Source organism: Vidua macroura, chromosome 6, assembly GCF_024509145.1.
Source record: "Vidua macroura isolate BioBank_ID:100142 chromosome 6, ASM2450914v1, whole genome shotgun sequence".
Taxonomy (NCBI): Eukaryota; Metazoa; Chordata; class Aves; order Passeriformes; family Viduidae; genus Vidua; species Vidua macroura.
In genome coordinates this window covers 23,423,590-23,443,499 of record NC_071576.1, presented here as the reverse complement: position 1 = coordinate 23,443,499, position 19,910 = coordinate 23,423,590, and the positions used below count along the sequence as shown (strand labels likewise).

At 49.9% G+C, this 19,910-nt stretch overlaps 1 protein-coding gene across 4 annotated transcripts; it reads right to left on the bottom strand.

Moving 5' to 3' along the window:
- Positions 1-4,350: 4,350 nt before the first annotated feature.
- Positions 4,351-19,586, bottom strand: ABCD4 (ATP binding cassette subfamily D member 4). 4 transcript variants are annotated; one of them, XM_053980389.1, is made up of 19 exons: positions 19,515-19,586; positions 19,183-19,307; positions 18,938-19,065; positions 18,614-18,753; positions 15,344-15,460; positions 14,930-15,055; positions 14,187-14,237; positions 11,520-11,614; positions 10,491-10,612; positions 9,560-9,651; positions 9,280-9,369; positions 8,805-9,013; positions 8,431-8,522; positions 8,189-8,225; positions 7,031-7,080; positions 6,697-6,749; positions 6,277-6,353; positions 5,009-5,124; positions 4,351-4,874 (listed from the first exon to the last, which is right to left on the bottom strand). In XM_053980389.1, coding segments are annotated over exons 1-19 (1,818 nt in total). In that variant the 5' UTR covers positions 19,517-19,586; the 3' UTR covers positions 4,351-4,778. The 4 variants fall into 4 exon arrangements, with proteins under 4 accessions (XP_053836364.1, XP_053836363.1, XP_053836362.1 ...); XM_053980388.1 differs by having other exon boundaries at positions 19,530-19,581; XM_053980387.1 differs by lacking the exon at positions 19,515-19,586 and adding an exon at positions 19,403-19,478.
- Between the last annotated feature and the right edge of the window lie 324 nt (positions 19,587-19,910).

The window sequence follows — 19,910 nt, the reverse complement described above, 5'->3', positions numbered from 1 at the left end:
CATTCCACAGCACCCTGAGATCCACAGCAGGCAGGGAGCTGGCAGCTTGATGCCAGGACATGAGCAGCAAAGGCTCTGTTGCCTCAGCAGCAGCCCGTGGGCTGTGCCCAGTAGAGAGCTGCAAGGGGAAGTCTTTTCCTCTGTTTAAGAAGCCACTGCTGCTTCTCCAGAGGTGGACCTGTTAATCCCTCTCCCTCCCTGCAGAAGGAACAATAGCAGAGCTAGGTGATGTAAAGAAAAAGGGGTTGCTGCTCCTGAACTGCTTCCATCCTTCCCACCATACGATTAACTTGGCTGAGGCTCCTGGCACTGCTGGAGAGCCTTTGCTCTCACCTTTTCTGTCTCTGCCTTGGTGTTGGGTTGGAAGGACCTGTATGGATGCTTACTGCCCCTGTTTCCATTCCAGGCCGCTGCTGGGAAACAGTAGAGAGGTTAAGAATTACCCAGTTCTATGGGGCACCCACCGCCATCCGCCTGCTCCTGAGATACGGCGATGAATGGGTGAAGAAGTATGACCGCTCTTCTCTCAAACTGCTTGGCTCAGGGAAGTTCAGCAAAATGGGCTGGGGCAGCAAATCCTTGGACATCACATTGTGGCTCTTCCCATAAATGCCAAAAGTAGCAGCACATGAGACCCCAGAATCAGGAGACTGCACTATTTCTGCTCTGCCCCAGTATCCTTCTCCTTGCAGTGGGGGAACCAATCAACAAGGAGGCATGGGAATGGTACTTCCATGTGGTTGGCGAGACACGATGCCCAGTAGAGCACACTTGGTGGCAAACTGGTGAGATGCATGTGATTCCTTGTTCCAGGCTTTAGGAGTGACCTGCTGCTTTTCTAGCCAAGTGATAGTGGTTGTTGCGGACAGTCTTTTATGAGCAAGGCTGTAAGGGCCCCTGAGCACCCAAACATAAAAGCTAACCCAGATAAAGAATGGGGATTTGAGGGTACATCTCAACAGATCCCTGCTGAACTAAATGAGCACAATCATCCTTCTGCAAAGTTCCTTCCCCAGCTCTCTGGCAAAGCCAGCCCCAGCCTCTGCAGTGTGTAGTAAGGGACAGGGCAAAGGCTATTAGTCAAGCAGTGCTTGGCATTCCTCTTATCCCTTATTTTGATGAGCATTACAGTTTCTTTTCCTTCAGAAACAGGAGGCATCTGTATCTCACCCCGTCCTTCTAATCCTGGAGCTGAAATCCTTCCAGGCATGGCTATGAGACCCTTTTTTGGGATCAGCCCCTCCCTCTTGGATGACAAGATACGTTTATAACCTGCAGTCCAGGCACTGGCTCAGCCCCCTTTCCCCCAGGTGCTTGCAGTGCGTACTTGCCAATGGGAGAGGAAATCTGTAAGCACATCTTTCCTGCTCATCTCTGCTAGACAGTAACCTTCCTTACTGGAAAGGGACAAACAGGGAAGCTGTTCTTCCAGCTAGTGCAGAAGTTGAGTTCTTGTCCAGCTTGCACTGTCCTGACAAGAGAGGCTGTGTTTGGGCTCCCTGGCACACCTTTCCAGAAAGGACAGGGCTGGGCAGGGACAGCCAGTCTCCCTGGAGAGGCTTTGCATCCCACCATGGGAGGCATTTTCTTGCAGACATATGCTGGGAGAGACTAAGCCTGTCCTGTTGAAGTGAGCCACACAGGACCCTCCTCTCTGCCCTTCCTGACATTTCCATCACAGTGTTGTTAAACAGGCAGTAGCTAAACATCCAAGGTTACTAAAAGGTTACTTCAGCCACGGTTACTAAAAGATAACCATTTTACAGGGAAATGTCCTTCTGGAAAATGATGTCTCAGGAGCTCTTTGCATCTCACAAGCCTGGCCCGGTATGCCACGAACAATTTACAATGACCACAAGAGATTTCTGGAAACTTACCTGACTTCTTATGCAGGTAAGGAAAACATGTGGCAAGACATTTGCACACATTTGGTTGGGTATGGTTGGGTCCACTTGCTGGCTTTCTGTATGGGGCAGGGTTCAGGAGAGCTGGTGTTGCTCCTTTGTTCTTCCAGAGACCCTCCACAGTCCTGAGGCCTTTCATCTCCCCAAGTCTGACATCACAGGACTGCCCCTTACCAACCTTCCCAACTGGATCACACATTGTTTTAAAGCAGTGGATTTGTCCTTCTGCCCCCAGTCCCCTTGAGCACAGACCTCTTGCAAACCCTATCAGCCTCTGTGGACTCTCCCAGAGGCACTGAGCAAGCCCAAGAGTGTGTGTCTGTCTTGATGTAATATGAAGAGGAGAAGCAGCAAGACCACAGGCACCTGCACTGGAGCAAAGTGCTCCCAGCACATGGTGATAAGACAGGCACAGCATTAGCCAGTACACTGCAGAATGAGGGCAGGAGTCTGATGATAGAGCAGGTACCAACACATGCAGAAGACTAACAAGGAAGGCAGGCACATTTACCCTGAGCAGTTGAGGAAGAAGCAGAGTACATGGGCCCTGAAGCCAACAGAGAGGAGGAAGGGAAATGTGAGAGTATGGCTTCTGAGCAGCCCACATGCTCCCTCCAACAAATGACTATGGCATGGTTCTGGCTACTGCAGGATTTCTTCACTGGGGATGGTGCGTATTGCACCAGTGAGGGCTACTACCAGCTAACAGGATGGCTGGACAACATCATTAGCATCAGTGGACACTGGCTGGGCACTGCAGAGGTGGAGAATGTTGTGGTAAGAGATGTGGGTGGGAGGTAAAATCATCCAAACTAAAGCAGTCAGGGACAGGAGGAAAAGACGAGTGCTTGCAGACCTACTGAGACAGGAAGGAAAAAGGGCAGAGGCCATCTGAGGTCTTTCCTTCTGTCCCTGCATTATTGTGGGCTGCAGCAGCCAAGTCAGGTCAGGGCAGCTCCAGGTGGCAGCCAGCCTGCCAAAAGCACTGATTCAAACCTCTGCCCTGTTCTCTTCCAGAATCACCATGTGGCAGTGGCAGAGTCTGCTGTCATTGGCTACCCACATGAGATCAAGGGAGAAGGTAAGATGCTTTCTTTCCTGCCCCGAAACATCACCCGGGGCTATAGCACTGCAGTGGGAAGTGGCACTGGTAGCAATGCTGTGTCCACAGCATACAGCATGTTAGTGGGGATCTCAGCACAGCCATCAAAACCCAGCACATGCCCACCAACCAGCTGGGCTTTGCCTAAGGTGGCAGCAGCATCGGGTGGCAGCAGCAGTACTTCTGTGTGGCCAAAAGCACGCCATTTTGGCTACAGAGCATCCCTTGAGGCTACCAGCAGAGAGGGCCTCTCCTGGCACTAGGTCCAGGCAGGTCTCAGGGGCATGGTATGCACTGCTCAGTAACCTGGTGATCCTTCTGCCAGGAGCCTATGTGTTTGTTGTGCTGAAGAAGGACAGTGGCTACACACAGGAGACTCTTGCTGCCAAGCTACAGGAGCTCATCTCAAAGAAGATTGCGAAGTATGCAGCTCCAGATTATGTTCAGGTAACACAAGCAAATTGGTCCAACACCCACACTGGCAGATTGACTGAGCCCTTTCTCTCAGCCTTGACTCTGCTCCTCCCCATCATAGGTCACACACCAGCTGCCCAAGACATGCTCGGGTAAGATTATGTGTCGGGTGCTACGGAAAATTGTGGCGGACAAGGCCAGTGAGCTTGGGGACCTAACCACCCTGGACAACCGTGAGGATGTGCAGCAGATCATAAAGGGACACAAGCATCTTGTGGAGCAGCAGAAGGGCCACTAGCTTGGCTCTGCCAGCAGCCACCTCTTCCTCCTTCACTGCAAAACCAGGGAAACATCCAGAAAAGCCACTAAGCAAGTGGTGGCCAGTAAGTTCTCAGATCACACCTCCACTGCAGTCTTGGAGTGACCTCTCCACAACACAACAGACCCTCAAAACCTGCCTCAGTACACCCATGTAGACAGAGGAGAGAACATGACTCATCATAGGCAAAAGAGTAAGGGGAGATAAGCTGTTTCATTCCATGAAAGCAGAGGGCATAAAGCCCTCCTTGAGGTTCCTTGTGCCTTGCAGTAGCTGCAGAGGCAGCAGCAGGTAGGATGTCCAGCCCTTGATAGGGATACTACTCTCACCTCTGCTTTGCTCTTTTGCAGTAGTCTTGCCCAGGACCATTGCCAATATACAAGCATCTCCTCCAAAGCAAACCCCAGAAAGAAAACATGCAACGGTCTGTTTAACAAATATTCACTCTTCTCCATAAAACCAGTTTGAAAACAGGCCCCAGATTTTAATACAAAAATGTTCCTTTCACCTGTAGCCATGTGTTATGAAGAGAGCAGAGACATGCCCCTTCTCTGTGCTAGCATTCTCCTCCCCTTGTCTCCTGCTGGAAAACACAATTCTCAACAGAGCCACAAGGTACATAAATCTGTTCTGCAGAGCTGTGTATCAAAGACAGAGCTCCTAGCAAGGCACAGAGGGCAGAAAAGGTGGCTGCATTCTAGCCTCACACCAATGTATCCAAGACAAAGTAGAGGTTTCTCTGGCTATTGTTTCTACAAGACCCATGAGGCAGCATCTTCTCTCAGGGCGGCCGAACAGCTCAGCTCCTTTCTCTCATGAGAGCCAGGGAGGCAGAAGGAGGCTGGGAGAAGGGTGGCATAGTTATGTCTACTCTTGGCAAAACTCCATGAGTTCAGACATACTGTGTGTCCATCAGCAAAATCCAGAACTGGTCTTCCACTGTTTGACACAGCTTCTGACTTGGCAGCTCCATGTCTGCTATTGAGAGCTCTTCCACACAGGTGCATGTTCTGTGGCTGGCTAGACAAGGGCATGTTCTTCAGTGTCCTTCCTCAGAAGTGAGCCGCTTCATCTTCTCACATCGAGTGAGCTCCCATCTTCCCTCCCCATGAAGTTTCAAAATCCAGCTGTGGAACTGCAATTCAATAGCACATTGAGGGATGTCTCTACAAGGGCATGGTCCACCCACAGTGAGGTCCTCCAGCCTTAGTCACTCCTCTCTACCTCACCACCATGAGGGAGGCATGGAGCACTGCCTCCCTGTCTCACCTTTTCCAGGCTGGGTCTGTGTCCCACACTGATCAGTGTCATGCCCAGCTGAAGGCACATACGGTACAGTTCATGCTCCACCTCTTCTGTCAAGGCGCTGGTGGCTTCATCTAACACTGCAAGAAAAGTCATAAGCCCCAAAAATCCTCTCTCCACCAGACATCTCCTGTAGGCAAGAACAGCAACTCACAAGAACATTTCAGTATTAATTAGAGCTCACCAAGAGCATCTGCAGAAGGCAAGTGAGGAGAAACCTAAGGACTCTGGTATTCCTCTGGCACAGCTGGTGTCAGGCAACTAGGAAAGTGTCTTTCTCCTCAAGTACTTGAATCCATCCAAACCACACCGTTCACCTCATTCCCCTCCCTCAAGAGCTGCCCACCACTGCCTCGCTCCCATCATGGCAAAAGCCAAGACATGACCTTCTCCAGGCAGACCACATGCCAGAGTGCCAGGGTGAACAGCAGTCAGTGTACTCTTCCAGCACAGGCCCTACATGGAGAGTGTAGGATGGCTTGTGGCACCCTCCTGACTATTAAGGGTAAATACTACAGTCCTGGAGCAAATAAATTAAAATAATCTCTACAGCTTTTAGTTTGCCATCCACAGGCTCTTTCTGCCCAGACATCACTTAGCTGTGCCACAGGCTTCAGGGGAAAGAGAGGTACTTACATGTAGCTACCTGCTACTGAAACAGGCTCTGTTCACCCACATCCAACCTGGCCCTCATGGCAAGTCCTCCAACAGCTCAAGCCCCCAGCAGAGCCTAAGGAATTGACCCCATTAGCTAATTGCAGATGCTTCTGTGGTCTCTCAGGACTGTTTCTCCCACTGCTCCTTGTCTTCTTTTGCCACATCAGGGCTAAACCTTCCATATTGCCCCACAACTGTACAGATGCTCAAGAGCTTCAGGTATGACAGCTGCTGCTACACTCCCCAACACACACATTCTTTGCATAGCAACTGGTGAGCAGGCTAACAAAGTTCTTCTGGTGCCATTGGATATGGACCATGAACGTTAATCACCAGTTCCCCAAGAAGAAAATGTCTTATGTGCAGCCTCTTTGATTTACCACCGTCCACCCAAATAATGAAACATTTTCACATTTCACAAGTGAATCCTGTGTGTGCTATGCTGCTATAATAAGGGCCAAGACAAAGCATGTTCCTAGCACAAAAGGGATTGCATGAGCTGTCTCTGTACCAGCTTCTCTATACACCAAAGGCCTTGTCTTTTTTTCTCCCCTCTTTTGTAGTCAGTCACTCACCTGCATATTTTGGCTGGAGGTAGAAGAGCCGTGCAAATGAGAGTCTTTGCATCTCCCCTGGGGACAGGATGTCATACCTGCAGCAGGGTTGAGATTCAACACCTTCCTCAAGAAATAGAGCTTGTTTGCTGAAAATCTTATGGCTTCTGATATTGGAGACCAGCAAATAACTATCCCTGTGTGTCCCTTGTGCCCCCCTCCATACTGGGACTGGTTCTGCACCCCTGTACACACTCAGCTGCCTGCAGAACACCACAGCTGGTGAATGTTGGCATAGATGCTTGAGCCATGAAGGCTTTGCTCCTGTATAGTGTCCACATCTCATAAAACACAGATAAATCCAGCAGCAATGTGCATCTGCTTAGAAGTGTAGCCCATTCAGAAATCACCCAAATACACACAGACAGTGAGCTCCCTTACCAGTTCCAGTCCACCTGTTCATCCAGTCCTCCAGCCCTTGCCAGCAAATCAGTCTACAGAGAGCACAGCAGACTTGTGAACACAGTCCCCAACCCTGTCAGCCTATAGCCCTGAGCATAACCACCTGCTTTCTGCCAGTCTCCCTTTCTCTACTCGAGCTGAAGTTGTACCATATTTCTCCTCTTTCTGTCCCACAGATAGTTGTGTCCCAAGCACAGACAATGTCCCCACATAAGTTCAGCACACAATCATGCTGTGCTGCCACAAAAAATCATCCCTTCTTCCCTCACTGGTGGCACCAGGAAAGAAGGCAGCAGTGCTGCCAGTGACTCACCAGCCCAGCCAGCTCCAGGAATCGCACAATCCTCTCATCATCTGCAGACCCTAGGGAGAAAGCCATACAGCATAAGGAGAGGCAGTGTGTGCTGAGGCCACTGCTGAATGAAGGAGTTGGTGAGGCAGGAGGGAAGAACTGGAGTATCTCCTGAGGCTCAATGTAGTTGACCTGACCACTTACTTATACCAGACCCTGAGCTTTGGCAGAGATAGCCCCAAACTCACCTTCCTTGAAAGTATTAACCATGCCTGCGAGCAGCATACCAGGAGGTAGCTGGGCTCCACAGATACACCTGAGATTTGCCTCAGTTTATGGCCATAGCCAGAACACAAGGATCCAGGCTTCAACTGCCAAGGCCCTGCCCAATAATTGCTCTCTTAAAGCTGAGACTGCACACTGCAAGTAATGGAGTCATGGGAACGGGGTTCAGGTAAGAGCCAGCAGAAGGACCCTATGTGGAAGAGAAATACTTCAGGGTGAGTCAGCTGTGGAGCAGAACATACACTTGAGCTGGTACAGACAGCATCTATGGAGGCTGAGAGAAAGGGCCATGCATCTGCCATGGACGTCTCTGAAGCTGCTGGAGAGCCACAACAGTAGCTGATAGCTGTAGTTACTCTCAGCAAGATTGTGACTCCCAAGCTACAGCAGACCACATGTGGTCTGGCTTTGGAAGAGGGTAGGGGAAAGAAAGGATCCATATATTCTGACCACAGCAGTGTGTAAAGCCCTGGGACATCATTTTGAAAAAGTGGAAAAGTAAAAGATGGAGGTAGATAGAAAATAAGATTAAGGCAAATATGGCTTGCTGAAAGTCAGACTGTACCAAACAAATCAGATGTATCCCAACAGCAACATACATCATGTCTAGCACAGCAGGAAGAACATGGGCAGCTTGTCCTCCTTATACTAAGAGAGCAAGTTCTTATCAAGTGATACAGTGATCAAGTGGTACAGAGTATACTCCCTCACAAAAGGAGGGGGACACAGAATTGACCTTAACACACACTAATCTTCTAGGAAACACCAGAGCAACAAAAGCAAAAATAGATGAGTGTTCCTGATGGGTTACATCAGGGAAGAAGCTGTACTGGGAACAGGACAGTGAGGCAATACCACAGCATTGGTTAATTGCTCTAATGGATTTTCACAAACCTGAAAGTGGATAGATCTCCTTCAGGGGATAGATCACCTGTTTAACAGAGCAAAAGAAACCATGTCAGAGGGAGCTGGACACTGTCCATCAGAGATGCAATAACATGAACTCAGGCACAAGGGAAGGAGCAGCCACAGGTATCCTCCCTCTTGGAGGCCTGTCTGCACCCCAAGGGTTTGCAGGGCATGGCCACAGCTGGGAGCACAGCTGAGGCCAGAGCAAAGACAGACCCTGGGCTCACCTGCTCACGCAGGCTTCCATCAGTGAAGAAAGGCTTCTGCGGTAGGAACACCACTCCTCGGGGACCAAAGCAGGTCAGCATCCTGATGCTCCCTGCACAGAGACACTCATCACATCTGCAGTATCAGGCAGGAACTTCCCACTGGCCCGTGTAGTCCTGTCCCATGAAGTAGCCAACAAGTCCCCAGAAAAGTGTGTTTGCAACACAGAGAAAAGCAATGAGAAACCAAAGACTGTGACAAGAGATGGGTGGCTCAAATCAGTTTATCAGTGACACTTTCACCATCACATGGTGGCACTGGCCTCACAAACTGCCACACTGCCACCTTGCAAACTCAGGGTAGCCTTGGTTGAGAAAAAGAAGGCTGTCCTTACCTCGTGTGCTCTCCCAGAGTCCTCCGAGGACCCTAAGGAGAGATGTCTTCCCTGTACCAGTGTTTCCCACAATCATCACACTGTTTCCTTGTGAGATCCTGAGGCTCAAGTCCTTGATGAGCAGCTTGCCAGAGGATGGTACTGAGAGTGTCACTCTCTCCAGAAGGAAAGCTGTGTCCCTTGGTACTGGGTCCTCGCCAGAATGGTTGCTGGGCCACCACCAAGACAAAGACCAAGAGATCCAGGGGTAAGTGACCATGCTGAGATGGGCAAAAATCAGGCACCTTAGACCTCCTGTGCCTCTGTGACAGTAGCCCTGCCCCACACACCCTGGGAATGACAATTGACAGTGAGCACTGCCTGCTCCAACCAAATGCATGCAACAGACTGTGACACCAGGGGCCACCTCCATCCCATGGCAACCTCACACTGGCACGTAAGCTGCAAGCCAACCCGTTGCTGAGAGGCGACTCACCCGTCCAAATCCCAACTGGTTTTGGCTTCAGAGTAGTTACCATTTTTTTTTCTGCCAAGGCTCAGCAAGGTCTCCTGCAATTCGCCAATCCTAGACACACAAGAGGTTGCATGAAAGCCAGGGACAACTCCAGCAGCCTCCTCACAATATCCAAACTTGCCCATGCTTGCACACGAGCAACTGTTTCTTTTTTTTTTTTTTTTTTTTTTAGCACAGACGTGGGCAGAGTCTTGTTCTGCACTGCCCTTTCCTGCAGAGATGTGCCCACAGATAAGCTCACCTGTGTGTGTAGCCAGCTACATCAGTCAGAGTGCTGGAAAGATCTATAAGCTGGCTGAAGCAGCCAATGAGGTAGATGGAAACAAAGGCATTCTGGGGAGAAATCACATGGCAGAATAAGGGTCAGTGCTGAGCTGGGGCCCTGGCCTGTATTCCATGACTGCAAGGAGGCAGCCAAGGAGACCGCACATTTGGCCACATCAGCTGTCTCAGCAAGATGAATGAGGAGTGGTGAAGTCACCCAGGATGGTGGGAGTGATGACCACATTTGAAAGAAGCAGGGCTTCCCTGCTTAGTGCAACAGTTTTTGCCAGGTAGACACATGTCCTGTCACCCAGGGATGGTGTTTGCAGAGTGCCTGATGGCCTGCCTAGGGCCCAGCATGCTTGGCCAAGTCACACAGATCCATACCACCACCCCTGCCTCAGCACCATATATGGCTCAGAATAGGGTGTCTCAGCCTGCAGTGCCCACTTTTTAGCTCTGCATTCTCTATCACAAGCCAGTTTTGAGTATCTGTAACGAGTCTGGTCAGGAAGGCGAATGCAAGCCAGCTCAGCCTCACTGGTGGCAAAGTTCACCACAGGCAGTAGCCCAGGGCATAACCCAGACCCACAGCACTGCACAGACCCCATCTCCACCTGCACTGCTGAAAACCAGAGGCTTTCTGACCTCCTGTTTTTTTTTAGACACAGAGGTCTGAGCCAGGAAACACTTATATAAACATGTCCTTGACAGTTCTCACACCCAAGTTAATCACATACCAGCTGGCTACAAGTTCCTGATTCCATAACACTGTGAGGAGGAACAGTCTAACCCAAAGATCAAGTGCTGCAGGTTATCTAGCCCCAGGGCCACCAGCACATGAAACTACCATCCTCAGTGCCTGCTCACCCTCCACAATGGGGTCACAGAAATTACCCTTAGCTCACCTTGCTGACAAGGGAACTGAGCTCTGTTGGACTCAGGTCGCCGTAGACCCCAGAAAAGATGGGAATGGCAATGACCACGTAGCTCAGGATGCTGCCCAGATAATCAAAGGTGTTGATCCCAACTGGGCACAAACACATTGAAAGAAGACAGTGAGTTAAAGTAGAAACCTCTGTCCCAGTAAGGTGCAAGTGCTGACCTTGAGCCCAGTCAGAGGAAGAGCCATGTTCTTGCCTTGGCCCTTTATGATGAACCAGAGCAGAAAAACCCATTTTGCAGGATAGCGCAAGCACCAAGGTGCATTTGCCAAGCAAAGAGCACTTCGGGGCAGGCCTCTGAGCAGAGAATCATCATCCAGACACACAGCTCAGGGACTACCATGGAGCAAAAGCCACTTTGCCTGCTTGTTGCTATGCTTCAGGGGCCTGATTCACAGTAAACAGGAGGGAAGGGCAAAAAGGAAGCTTTGGGGTGAGATAGTTTGTGTGCCTTGGGAGCACGCGGGCAGAAAGACTTAACATTCCAAATTCCCACAGATATTTCTGTTCAGGGTTCTCCCTGCATTACACTGCTCAGAAGCTCACTGTGGTGCTGAGATCAGGAAGAGCTATCTTTATAGGGGTCATTTAAAGAAAAAAACCTGGACTCAGTGAAAAAGGGAGAAGGAATATTTTCAGGGGATAACTATGCTTAAGGGACAGGCTCTATAGGAAAGAAGTTTCCACACCTCCCACCAACATATACAGTCCCCAAAGCTAAAGCCCTTCCCTCTTTTCTTGGTGTGTGAACACCTGCACCACAAAAAGCCAGATTCTGGGTCCTCCAAAACTTTGCCTCTTTATGAGGCTTTTACACAAGAGGGTTCCTATTTAGCACTGCAGGAGGCACCCTCTGCTGACCCTCAGGGCTTTCACAGACTAGCAAGAGACAGAAGAAGAAAACAGAGCACCCACCCAGTAGTTTCCCAGTGTATGGGCCACCACAATGGAGTTACCACACATCCCACTTCACCCCCCAGTCTGCCTACTCACTGTATAGCCACAGCTCCTTGCCTATCAGCTCTCTCTGGGTCTTCAGCAGGCTCTGCAGCCTCCGGTTTGTGCGCATGTGCTCCACTCGCCCAGCCCTGTAAAAGTAAGAATGCAACAGACATCCTAGGACCACGGGCTTTAAAACTGAAGCTTTGAACAGGCCTGGCACCTTTGCCTCTGACTAATAAGCTCTTTATTGACCAGGAACTGAACAGCCAGGACTGCCTTCCTGAAGGGTATCGTCAAGGAACTCTGGCTGAAGCAAGCAGTCCTGCACATCTGTCCCAGAGCCATGGCTGCTGCTGCTGTTGAGCAGGAGGAGGTAAAACCAGGCTAGACACTCAGTGAGGGTCCAGCCTGAAGCAGTGTACACCCAAGGTCAAAAGGTTCTCAAATACAGCCTGGTTGGAAAAGAGGGATGGCACTGCTACACAGCTCGACCCAGAAAGGAGAGGGCAGAGGAGAGTCCAGGGGGTGATAATCAGCCTGCATGGCCAACAGCCTTAGCCCACCTCTTCCCACTTCCCACTCCACAGGAATGGGACAAAGGCAAGTCCTGAGCAGTGCAACCCTCAGTACGGGTACCCTAGCTCCACAACTTCCCCCTTTCCAGGGCTATCTCCATCAGGTCACCACCACATAAGTTAGTGATGATGCTCCAGTGGCCAGGCTGAGCCAGGAGCAAGGAGACATCTCCTAAACCCCCACCTTCAAGCAAGTGTGACAGCTCCTTCTGCTGCTCTGCAAGGCCTGGGCTGCCCTCAGGTGGCAAAATGCAGAGAGAGCTCCACATGTCATTTCAGACTCCCACCTGCCATAGCACCTATTGCTCCTGACATCCAACAGAGGCTTGTGCCCACTACACAAACCACGCTCCCACCACGAGCTATGCAACAGGAGAGTCACTAGGGCCCAAGAAGATAAGGCCAGAAGCAGCATAAAAACATCCAAAAAATATTTTTGAGGTCTCATTTCTAAAGATTCTCAGTTCATAGAAAAATACATTTTCTTTCTCAAAAATGCACCTGGTTAGAATTCAGTTTGGGTTTATTGCCTTATAATACATCTCAGGTAACTACTGAGCTGCAGTCTTTGCTTTCCATGTATTAGGAAAGGAGAAAGGCTTGGCCACAAGGAATTAAAGGTGAGAAAGGAACTGGTGACCTTTGTTCTAGAGCTATTATTCTGTTGCAGATGAGGAGAGATTGCTGTATTGGTTTCCTCTTTTCCTCCCATTCACTTCACTTTTAAAGGAAGTTTGCCGAAGTCTTAGTAACAAAAGAAGTAAAAAGGTGGCAGTGCTCTGCTTCTGTTTTTTCCTTTACCAAAGCAATGTTTAGGCAGTCTTAAGAGGACAAGATCACAAGCTAGAGAAGTTGAGCAATCAAAACCAGCCACTCACCACATGTTCCTCCTCTTACAGGATTCTAGGAACACAACCTTTTAAAAAATTTCTTTATTTTTAATTATGATGCATACCATGAAAATGCCTGGTTGTGTGCAACTCAGCCAAGTTCTAATTTCACACAAAATGAAGCTTTTCTACTAAAACACTGTACTGAACCAAGACATTCTGTTTTCTGGTATAATAATCCACTTTCCATTTTCTACTTAGTAATAGAATAAAAAAAAAAATCAAATTTGTGAGGGAAAGTACTGCATCTTAAATAAGGGCATGTAATTACAGTATCTTTTCCATTACAAAAAATTACCATCAACCAGTAAGAATCAATCAGAGTACAAAGAAATAATTCAGACTTGCCAGTGCAAACCAAGATTGATTTTGGTTATTTAAATGAGTTTCATGCCTGTCAATATAAGTTGTTATGAAATCAGTGATTTTGAATCAGACCACTGTGGGGACAGCACCACAACACTTGAAATGCCCAACTTCAGTATAGTATGAAGGATCACAGACAGGGAAGACCGGAGAGAGGACATGTGCTACAATTCCTGGAAGAAATACACAACATATAGGGCAAAGGCAGACTCATGCCAAGAGAGAAACGACAACCTCCTGCCACCACAACACAAACTGCACCAAATTCATGCCTCTTTTTCTGGTGAACCAAGCAGCAGATCGACAGGCTTCAGGGCATCACTAAATGGGCTAGGTGCTGCTGGGCTCCTGATTGTGTGCTCAGCTCTGAGGTGAATGGCATTGAGCAAATTCAGAGCGTCAGTACAGCATATGGAGGGTCAGGGCACAGACTGACCAAGAGAAGCAAAGCAGAGGTAAGGTGGCCAAGAAGCAGCTAGCACACCCAGAGAAGACATGCAGGCAAGCAGCAGCAGGATGGGGCCAGAAGCAACATGCAACAAGTCCTCAGCGGAACCAGATGCAATAAGACTTTGAGCAATCTTCCAGGTAAGGACCTGGCAAAACATCAGTAACGGTCTCTAAGCCAGAACTAAATCTGTATCTGCCCTTGAGGGTGTTAGAAAGGAGGCAAAGGGAAGATAGTTGTCTCCAGTTGCTGTGGATTATTTCTACAGATGATGCACAGATTGCAAAGAACCGTGTGTCAGGGCTGTATGATGAGGCAGTGGAAGGGATAGAAAGCTGCAGCAACAGAACTTGGGCTCCTCTGGGATATGCGAACAAAACAAGGATGCTCTGAACTGGGACAATCCTTTTGAGGATACAAAGAAATTAACACTACTAACCTGTAGAAAGCAGCTGGTTCTGCATTGACACGGATCTGCATGTGCTTGAACCTGTACAACCAAAGAAACATAATTGTGCACAAATGCTCAGTGAATTATGTAGCCAAAACCATTCCTAGAGGAAACTTATCTTGCATGTTAGAGCAACAGGAACATCTGAGGCATCTCTTCACAGAAATAATCAACAGGCTCAGAAAGGCACTAGAGACCAAGGCTTATCACGAGGTGCCATCATTCAAGGCCAGCTCAGTGGTACATTTGTTTGATATCCTGCTCTCTCTGCACATCTTCTTAGCCCTTGCGCTTACTGTTTGCTGCTAGTCCAGCATCTCCACCACACAAAATCACCACAGCCAACTGCCCTGGGCTGGGCTCCCTTTGCCACAACAGCTTATGCTGGTGTCCCTGGATGCTTTGAGCCCCAGGGAAAGCTACAAAGCCCCTGCTACACACACAGCCAACCCTGCAAGCAAAGGGGAGGAGGTGAGTTACAGAGCATATGGAAAGACTAGGCTGTGAGACTGAACCGAGGGCATTGTCTGCCACGACACAAGGCTGTGAATGTTTGGTAGGGGCCCAGTACACTGACTCTGAGGCACCATTGCACAGGTAGCCTTCTCTGAGTGTGGAGAAAGTCACAGACAAGAGAATTAGCTACATACACAGCCCTGAATGGAGACAAAAAAGCAGCTTTCACAGGAGCTGCCAAGGGGCAGTGAAAACACAGCTCTGCTGGGACTCACCTGAAATCTCCCTCCAGTTTTTCCTGCTGCACAAGCTTAGACACAATTGGGCTCATCAACACTTTGTTAACCATCGTCCCAATGACGAAATATCCAAAGATGCTTACTGGGCCTAGCCAGCCTGTGCTACAGAGGAGAAAGAGAAGTCAGCCAATAAGCCAAACAGAAGGACACTCCTGAATCATTAGGTTCAAGCAATCAGACCACTCAGCTGTCACCTCTCTTGGTTTTCACAGAAGTTTGGGGGGCAACATTGAACATCCCAGCATCTCCAAGGCAGAGTTCTATTTGGAGTATAGAGACCACTCACCCATGTGTACAAATATCCATCTGGGGAGTTGTAATGTGGGTGGCAGGCTCCAAAAAAAGAACACAGAAAAGAGGTGTGCAAGCAGGGCCAGGATACATCCTTACCTGTGAAAGCACTGGTATGTGTAGTAGGCCAGTGTGAAGGGTGAGATGACAAGCTTGCTGGCCATGGAGCTGAGCTGCCTGCAGAACCTCTCCACATCCTGGCTGATGCGCTGGTCCCTGCTCCACACAAAGAGCCATTGGCATCATTACACACCAGAAGAGCCAGTACTAAATCCCTAACAGGGCACAAACCAGGCTGTTTCAGTGCATGAACATAGGACAGGCAGCAGGTGAACAACCTTACCTGGGAAGGACCTGCAGATTCCCCACAGGAGACCATTTTCATGGCCCAGCAGGACCCACCCAAGGGCCTTCATGGCACCCAGAAAGAACAACTCTTGCCATTGCTTTCAACCTGTTCCTTGTATTTATCCCTTATTCCACTTTCAACAACATTGTTCAACATTTGTGCTAAAGGTCTCTGCATCATTGTCCTTTACTCCTCTCCTGGAACAACCCCTATACTATGAAAAACTACTGACTCTCCCCCTAACCTTCAGTACTGGGCTGAGATGCCATCAGATCCACCAGGACAGGCTAGAGCACAGGCCAGGCCTTCACCAGCTATTGGATATTTGCAAACACTTCCATCAAAGCTACCTTTTCACAAGAGCCAATCCCTTGACTCTGCATGGAGTGCCTCTGGTTCCTTTGCTGCAACGAAGGAAGTGCTTCCACCCACCTCAGCCCACAAGAGCAGGAAGCAGCACACCAAGCCTTCCCACCTCACTAGCAGTAGGCACATGGGTGACAAACCCTGAAGTCCCATCTATCCCACTACTGAGCAGGAGATGCACTTGGGATAACTAGGAAGAATTTCAGTATATTTACTCCTCAGCACTTAATCTGTCCAGAGCACATAAGGATGAGGGCTTCAGCCTGCTGTGCTAAGCTCCAGTGGAAAGGCTATAACTTAATGTTGGAGTTCCGAATGAAGAGCAAGGATGGATTCCTGGATAGTCTCAGTGCAGATACTACCACAAAGGCATTAATCTTTTAACACTTTTGCAGTTCTGGAACAGCAATGGATTTAATTCTGGGGCAGCTCTCACCCTGACTGACCTTGCAGTCATCATTTTTCCTTTTCCTCAGACTGTAATATTCCCATAAAATTTTAACTTAAATTGTGCTATAGTCTCATAGGAGGATATTGCTTTTTACAAGCTATTAAGTAACATGTAATGAAAATACATGAAACACATAAAAGCATCAACGCAAATGCCCTACTAATGCTGCAACTGCTTGTATGCCACTCAGAACCCACTCTTCATTCCTTCAAAGTGGATGACTCCATGCATTTAACACTCAGCTTGGTTTGCACTGCATAATGGGACATCTCTGTTGCTCTAGTTTGTTCTCTAAGTACCTGGTGCAGGGAAAAAACTCTCATCAAGGAATTGCAAGATGAAGAGAATTTCTGCAGTGGCACCAAAACCACACTAAACAGTAACACTGAATGTTGGAGCAAGGTGTAATGAGATATACTCCACAGTAATCCCACACATTTGGTCTGCAAAGGCCAGAAGAGCTGTCTCTTGCTGCAGGGCAGACCGACCCAGTTGTCTCCTACATTTCACTGCACTGTGAACCCCTTCCCTAGTTAAAAATAAACCTGAGCAGAATAATCATGTGGTGAGGGGCCTCTGTCCTCCACTTCCCCTCGTGTCCCCAAAGAAAAAGACAGGCATGCAGGAGCTTCTGGCTTCAATGTGCTGCCCTGGTAACAAACATGGCTTTTTTAACCTCTCCTTGTAACTCCATGCCACTGAAAAACACTATCAGAAATGAACATTTAATGATCGTGGAAGTAAACCAAACAGCAGCCTGGAAGTGCATCAGCTTGATAATGATGACCTACTGCCCAACATGTAGAGCTGTTTGACCCAAGCTGAGACCGCTCTCCTTGCTTGCTGCTCCCCCTTAGATACCCAGCATGTTTTCTTGCAGCAGCCACACAAACCACCCTGCTCTGAAATGTAGGAGCAAAGACTGGCAGCCAGTAGCAACAGGCAGCAGAACTGCAGAAGCTGCTTCAGTTTCTTGAAGTTTCAACTATTAGCAAGTTAGGAGTCCCTGCAAGACAGCAATTTTTCCCCAGGACCCTGGGCATGGTCTCCTCCCTTGCCATCAACATGGGAAATGGCACCAATGCAGTGACTAGATCAGAGGTGCCCACTCCAGCAGAAGTGCCAGAGGAGAACTTGGAGTCTCAAAACAATGGTATAACAACACATTATTTGGAAAACATTCCCTTTTGATTTATAGTTTTTCAGATAGTATTTAATAATAACAACTTTAAATCTGGAGGGGGAAGAATTAGGGAGATTCTACACTGAGATTAGCTCAGTCAGTTAAAGCATGGTGCTAATAATGCCACAGGTTCAATCCCTGTGTGGGCTATTCACTTAAAGAATTGGACTCAATGATCCACGTGGGTCCACTTCAACTAAGTGTATTTTGTGGTTCTGTGACCTCTCACATGATGTCCAACACAGGATTTTTAGCTCTTCACAGTGTGCAACTATGACAGCAGTGCCCTGTGTGCGAGGACAGGCTGGAAGGCCAAGGTCCACACACAGCTCTGAGGAAAGGCATTCGACCTTTGCCATGCAGCCCAGGCAGATCAACAGCTCTGCAGTAAGCAGGACAGTGCACAAAGCAAACTGGAGAAGGACCTCTTGGGGGTGGGTCTGGGATCCACAAGGAGAGACTGAATGTTCCTCCTATTTTAAGTCACCACTGACACTTCCTTCCTAGGAACAGGAAAGGGAAATGCAACCCTCATACAGTGCAAAACAAAGCCCTTCCTCGATGTGGCTCCCATGGGTTATCAAACCACTAAAAGACAACTGAACTGTGCTCAGCTGCAGATCCTGGTGTCTGAAGTTCAAACAGAACAGGGAGTGTCCTAATGCACCAGCTGTGTGAAGGAAACGAGAGGCACTGCTGACTCCCTTTGCAACGTCACACAGTGTCAAGGGTTGAGTTTGCAGACAGCATGTTTTATAGCAGCACTAGATCCCTGTTCCAATGGGCATCCACTTTCCTTGCAACTGAAACATCCTGCCCCTAAAACCATCATGACCAGCAGTCACAGGAGTTCCCAGCAATAGGTATCACCTCCCACCGGGGTAGAAGAGGGTGCCTAGATTTGTGCCTAGATGGTAAAAACTTCTAGGGCTCAAGCCCTATAAAGAGAAGTCAGGAAAAGGTGTGCAGCAGCCCAGGAGAAGCCAAGCAAGATACTGAAAGAAGCTGTCAGCAGCCTACGGGTTATCGATGTCCTCACGCAGCACGAGCAGGTTGTAGTAGACCTGGCCTTGGAAGTAGCAGCTGTGGAGGTATTCAGTGAGGGACTTCCTCCAGTTCACATACATCATGTTGCAGATAAACTGGTCGAAACTTTTTAGCTGGAACAAGGGCAAAGAGATGGATGGGGAGAGATAAGTGAGAACAAATATTTTTTCAAAATGAAATAAAAACTAGCAGTTTGTACTAGTGATCCAGGACATGGGCAGACTTGAATCCTTTGTGACCAGGATCCATGGGTAGCTTTCTCTTCCTCTCCCAAGACACGTGAGCCTTTGGTCTTACCGTGGAGTTCACAATAATCAGAGTCACAGCAACGACAGTCAATGTTTTGAATCCGGAGAAGTCCTTCTTCCCTAGGACCTCATAGTACTGGCTGGGGATGACGCCGACCTGGTAAATAACCAGCTGCTCTGGAGAAGAAAGGCAAGCAGGGGAAGGAATTGATGGACTGCGGTGACAAGGCAAAGTGGGGGGACCACAGGGAGCAGACGTGGAGTGCAGCACCCCATCCCACTACCCAGGCTCACCCAGCAAGGAGACACCGAGCAGCGTCAAGAACATGAGGGCGCTCGGGGAGGGCCACCCAGGAAAGAGTACGGCCAGGAGCCGCAGGAATCGCCGCAGGAACAGCCCATCCAGCCGGGAACCAGCCCTGCAACGGAGGGAGACGCGGGGGTGGCAGTGAGCTCGGGGGTCACACCCCACCTCCCCTCCACCAAGCCCCGGCCCAGCCCGCTCCGTCCTCACCGCCCGACGGCCCCGGCGCCCTTCACGCTGCTGCTGCCCCCCGCCATCGGCGCCCTCCGGCCCGGCCCGGCCCGGCCCGGCCCGGCCAGACCCGCCCCCGCGGGCGCTTTACATGAATATTCATCACCTCTCCTCGCCCGGCATCAGCCCCGCCCGGGGGCGACCGCCGCTGCCGCCGCTGCCGCCGCTTCCGCGTGCGGCGTCACCGCAGAGCTCCCGCCCCCAGCACCGCCTCTCCCGCGCGCCCGAGCGGGAGCGCCCCCTGGCGACACGCCGCGCTGACCGCGGGCACAACGCCCCCTGGCGGCGCCGTGCGGGTGTGCGCGGTCAGCGCCCGCCCCGCCCGCGCGGTCCCCACACAGCGGAGCCGGGCGGGCGATCCCGGCGGGCGGTCCCGGGCGGGCGATCCCGGCGGGCGGTCCCGGCGCGGTGGGTGTGCTCGCGTCCCTCACCTCCTCCTCCCCGCCTGCTCACAGAGACGGACCGTGGTGCCGGGCAGGGTCCAGGG